At 43.5% G+C, this 6,000-nt stretch overlaps 1 protein-coding gene across 1 annotated transcript in view; it reads left to right on the top strand.

Moving 5' to 3' along the window:
• The window catches only part of LOC124278076 (PR domain zinc finger protein 14-like), a 37,798-nt gene extending 32,057 nt beyond the window's left edge, over positions 1-5,741 (top strand). Inside the window, exons 7-11 of the mRNA XM_046713827.1 lie at positions 388-517; positions 1,919-2,045; positions 3,220-3,330; positions 4,598-4,751; positions 5,042-5,741. Of these exons, the coding sequence (XP_046569783.1) occupies positions 388-517; positions 1,919-2,045; positions 3,220-3,330; positions 4,598-4,751; positions 5,042-5,121 (602 nt within the window). The 3' untranslated portion in view covers positions 5,122-5,741. The remainder of the gene's footprint in view (positions 1-387; positions 518-1,918; positions 2,046-3,219; positions 3,331-4,597; positions 4,752-5,041) is intronic.
• Positions 5,742-6,000: the final 259 nt, after the last annotated feature.

Below are 6,000 nucleotides of genomic sequence, written 5' to 3' on the forward strand. Positions count from 1 at the left end.
TTCAGAAATATGTCCGATTTGCGACACTGTGGGTACAATATTAGTTATATCCAAGTTACAGCCCTTCCGACTTGGACTCAGAGGTGGTCATGGAGCGCCTATTCCAAACGCAGCTTAATATAAGAAAGGGTATTAGTATTAAAACATTCTGCTATCTATAGTTTTAGGACGGTTTTCTGCACAAATTCTATCAAGTAGTATAAGACTGGTTTCGTGTGAAAAATTCAATTGTTACATACATAAGTCATTGAAGCATTTGGGTATCAGTTGATTGCTTCCTTAATACTCATGGCGATAATTCAGACTGTTAAGTACAGGTACATTGAACCGTAAATGTATTTGTTGTTAATGTTGTTGCCATTAGTTACAGAGTGGTTCTTGTTCCAGACACTGACGGGTACCAGTGCGAGCGGTGTGGGAAGGTATTCGCCTACAAATACTACCGGGACAAGCACCTTAAGTACACCAAGTGTGTGGACCAAGGTGACCGGAAGTTCCCTTGTCACCTCTGCAGCAGGTATGAATGTACATTGAACGTGTTCCCAATGACTGACCATCACACTACTCAGAACAGGTTTAACAACACCCGACATTTTAATTCGATCTTAGTTAATCCGTAATGTCATTCATAGGGGTCTGGAGTGAGTGAGTGAGTTTGGATTTACGCCCTTTTAGCAATATTCCAGCAATATCACGGCGGGGGGACAACAGAAAAGGGCTTCACACATTGTACCCATGTGGGGAATCGAGCCCGGGTCTTCGGCGTGACGAGCGAACGCTTTAACCGCCAGGCACACACACACACAAACACACACACACACACACACACAAAAAAACCCAAAAAACACACACACACACACACACACACACACACACCTAGGGGTCTGTTTCCAACAATTTTGTAGCCACAAGACATTTTGTCCATACATAATCTAACGAAACTAGTTAGGAATGATGACTATTATGAGGATGTTAGTATAGTATTTGTTGTAAAGCACACACTTTGATAGAAATACCTCAAGACGCCCAAAGTAATGACAACTCACTTATAGTTCAGGTTATAGAAATTTACACATTTGTATTTGCCGAGTGTGGTGAATGTGTCGCTCTTACGTGTACGGGGTGGTGGGATAGCCTAATTGTTAAAGTGTTTGCTTGTCATGCCGAAGACCGGTTCGATTCTCCACATGGGTACTATGTGCAAAGCCAATTTCTGGTGTCCCCCCGCGCTGTGATATTGCTGGAATATTGCTAAAAGCGGCGTAAAACCATACTCACACACTCTTATGTGTACATTTATTTCTATGTCTGGACGCAGTGACCGATAACACTCCAGCGCAAGCAAATTCCTAGCCATATTTTATGCTTTAACAATATTAAGTAGTTGTCACGTTTGGACATTCAGTTATTTGTACAGTTATTTTACATGAATTCTTGCAGGCTGAATGTATTTAAATGTAAATAACACTGGCCTTAGGATCCCTGAATTTTGTCAGTGCAATTAATGCCGGTTTCACAAACAATTCATGCACCTTTAAAATAGGCAGGGTAATTATTTCTGGTCTTATACAGAATTTCTGCAGGTTACAGCAGATTGAATCAGTGAACATATTATTGGCGTTAAGCACCGGTTAATGACGACACCTCAACACTATGTATGACACAAAGGTCCGTTGTGGTACTAAGTTTACAAATATTGTTAATCGGTAGAAACACGGTCACAATCTACTCAGGGCCCCGTACCACAAAACCATCTTAGCGTGATGACGATCGAAGCCTGTGTTAAAGTGCGGCAGTCACGATCGCCTTAGCGCTAAGACCGCTCTGTGAAACTTTCCTCGTATGCAAATTTCCCGTCCAAGGACGTTGACATTATCTATCATATTTCTCTACCTATGTCCACTTTTTGTTTTCCCAGATCGTTTGAGAAGCGTGATCGTCTACGGATCCACGTCCTGCACGTGCACGAGAAGCACCGCCCCCACAAGTGTGCTGTTTGTGGCAAGAGTTTCAGTCAGAGTTCCAGTCTCAACAAACACATGAGGGTAGGTTTGCATATTTCAGTCGGCGTTTGTTTGTTTGTTTTGTTTGTTTGTTTAACACAGGAACATTCCAGACCAAAGTGATATCGTATCGGCATTCAAGATTGTTTCACTTTCATAGACAACCGTTCAGATGTGTGTACAGCTGCATGTGTTAATAGTACCGACAAGACAAAACAAGGAAACTGATGCTCTGAATGTAACAATCGTTGAGGTGTAGATTTACAAAACGGTCGCGGTGCGTCTTACAGTAGCATCTAATCACAACATGAAATTTCGTGAACAACACGTGATGCACGTGCATGCAGAAGCCCATGCGGAGACTGGTCCGCTACCATGGCAACCGAGAGTGTGCCCAGATCCCGTATGCTATCAGGGTGCGTTGCATGCATCTCCCAACATGGCGAACAAACCGGATGTTGATCTTCACACTGGAAATCAAGTTTACAGACATCACATCTTCACCACCAGTGCATCAGTTCCCTTATTTTATGTACGTAGCATAGTCTTGAGTAAAACATATTTTGTACTAGCCCACTGAGATACCATGCCACCGTTTAACACAGACGCAGGATACAGACTAGACCGACCAGTCCTTGTTTCATTCCCGTAATGCCTATAGCCAGGCAGAGAAACAACAAGTACCGTCTTATAACGTCTTTTGGTATGACGTGGCCTTGGGTTCGATGTGTTCTATTTATATTTTTCTGTACCATTCTTCAAAATGGGGTCGAACAGAAGGCATTATGTATATTTAAAGAATAGCTTTCCAGAGACTTTTTTTCATAATGATTATGATAACGATTAAAGCTACAGTCATATCGACTTCATGGCGGAAGTACTGAGTTATCTGACCCGTGTAGATCCTGGCTAGAACTGGTCTTCAGCAACCCATGCAATTGTCGCAAGAGGCGAATAATGGGATCGGGTGGTTGACATATCACACAACTGCGCAGATCGATACTCATGATGTTGGCCACTGGATTGTCTGGTCCAGACACGCTTATTTACAGACCGCCATCATATGTTGCTACGTGCAGCGTTAAACAACAAACAAAAAACAAACAGAGTTATCAGCCCCTGCCCTTTCAGGATCATTATTAAGATAGATCAAGAAACAAACCCCCATGTTTGAATATTGCCATGTGGTTGATGCTGAGTGTGTGCGGTGTTGCAGGTTCACAGCGGGGAGCGGCCGTACAAGTGTGTCTACTGCAGCAAGTCATTCACAGCCTCCTCTATACTGCGCACCCACATCCGTCAGCATTCCGGCGAAAGGCCATTCAAGGTGAGGGACACCGCTGATCATTGTTAGGAAAAGACCGATATCGATGAAACCTTGATTTTAATGTTTCCAGTCCTCTCGAGATATCAGGCGACTATCTTGTCGTAAGAGGCGACTAACGGGATCGGGTGGTCAGTTTCGCTGACTTGGTTGACACATGTCATCGGTTCCCAATTGCGCAGATCGATGCTCATGCTGTTGACCACTGGATTGTCTGGTCCAGACTCGATTATTTACAGACCGCCGCCATATAGCTGGAATATTGCTGAGTGCGGCGTAAAACTAAACTCACTCACTCACTCACTCTCGAGATATCACAGATATTCTGTGATTCAGTGAGTGAGGGAGAGAGATTTGGGTTTAGCCCTGTAAGAACATCCCCGCCGTGATTTTGCTGGAATAGTGCTAAAAGCGGCGTAAAGCCATACTCACTCACTGACTCACTCACTCTATGAACAGTGTTTCAGAATTGTCACGGCATGTCAGCTGGTAAGCGATAATGTAGACAAACCAATAGCCATAATTAGAAAACAAGGAATCGAATTGGTCATAAGATTATGACACGCTTAAGGGACGCAACTCTGCAAAGCAGATCGCGGCGCCTTACGTTCACTGAGACAATATTTCCGTTAGCTCAAAGGAGTACTGACAAATTCAATCCTACATTGACATGGAAAGTACCAGTTACACAAACAAATATAATGATATACTACGAATTTGTTACTCCTTTTTATCGGCACTGCCTCACTTTATATTGTTGTGCCCAAGTTTCTACCGACAACAGAACAATCTCTTCTTTCCCCATTCTTGACGTTGAAGTAGGTTGCCATGCGCGTGGAGCATGTCGCTTGACAGTAAATGTGCACAGATAACCTGATGGGTTGTTGTTTTTCAAACACTCGGACTAAATGCTTGCCAAAGTTTTTAAGATTTAGATGAAAATGTAACAATTACATGGGTGGATCCAGGAATTTTGAAACGGGGGTGGGGTGGGGGTTTCAGGGGTTCGAACCCCTGAATCTCCCTGGCTCCGCCAACGCAAGAAAAAATCTTCAATGTGGTCTTAAGTCATTTTCAAAAGGGGGGGTTCGAACCCCCTGAACCCCCCCTCTGGATCCGCCAATGAATTATGTTTTGTTTTCTCATCGTCCGATGTCTTCAGCACAGATGGAGAAAGCAGATAAACCCATTCTACAACCCTGGAACGCTTCATCTGAACCCGTATGAAAACAATGTCGTCAATACTAATGGCTCCTACTTTTCTTTGCAGTGTAAATTCTGTGGCAAGGCTTTCGCTTCACACGCCGCCCATGACAGTCACGTGAGACGCACGCATGCGCGTGAGAAGCCCTTCGTTTGTAAAGCATGTGGCCAGGAATTCGCTCATCAGTTTGATCTTAAAATCCATCTTCAATCACACATAGGTACGTTATTGACACCAGCGCGTTCATCTTCAGACATGTAATAACAAAACATGGTAAGGATCGGTGATGGGGTGGGGTGGGGTGGTTTGGTTTATTTTCGTCGTGAAGACTAAGAACACCACTGTTCGCAACAGCATCAACAAATATATTCATGGTACCCAGTTATTCTGCATCCTGTCATTCACCTGATGATGGAGTAAGCATAAAAAAGATGACATCCAAAACCTCTGTCCTTTATCAGCTTATTATGATTAGGATTTATATTTTAGTTCTATTTGGTAACATTTCAGATTCCTCGCGCCCTGTTTGGTCCGCTTCTCCATCAGACGATACACCGGTCACCATGGTTCCCATGGCAACAAATCCGTGACGTCATCCTGACGTTATCTCAGAAATCTCCGTGGATCAAGCATCGGCCGAACAACTATAGGCTATACAACCACAATATGACAATCCGTTACGTCATCAGAATTTTTATGATGACGTCATACTCTATTACGTCACAGATTGTGGTACAGATATGTCCAGCGTGGTGAACCTAGTCATTGATCACGTGCAGATCGTCCACAATGAAGGACACTTGAGAGTATTAATAGCCTAGCAACTGAGCGAATATTACTTGGTATGCCCGAGAGAAAACATCAGTATCTTCCCATCATAAATATGAGAGATTATTACTTACTGTCGCATCAGATCTTGAACATGACCAGCCAATGACAACAATAAATGTCTCATTTTGTAAATGGATCTTCAATGCATTACGTTAGATGTATGTAGCGTTGTATACAGGCGTCAGTGGTCGCGTTGATAACGTGTTGGTTCGTCACCCACGGTTCGATTCTCCCCGTTACCAGCATAGTCCCTATGTCCACTATGGTGATGGTCCTGACATGTCGACATCGGTAGAACTGTTGGTGTGAGGTCCACACTGAAGATGGGGTCGCCGAGTCACGTGAATGTACAATGTATATTAAATTATCTAATATTTAACATTGTTATGTTTTCCTTGTGGGCTTGTTTGTTTCTTGAACCCCGTACTCAGCAATACGGCGGCGGTCTGGACCAGACAATCCAGTGATCAACAGCATGAACACCGATCTATGCAATTGGGAACAGATGACATGTGTCAACCAAGTCAGCGAGTCTGACTACCCGATCCCGTTAGTTGTCTCTTAAGGCAAACATGGGTTGCTGAAGACCAAGATAATACTACATGCATATTTGTATATAGCACTATGATCACAGTTGA

Source organism: Haliotis rubra, unplaced genomic scaffold, assembly GCF_003918875.1.
Source record: "Haliotis rubra isolate DU_JTF1 unplaced genomic scaffold, ASM391887v1 Scf230, whole genome shotgun sequence".
Lineage (NCBI taxonomy): Eukaryota > Metazoa > Mollusca > Gastropoda > Lepetellida > Haliotidae > Haliotis > Haliotis rubra.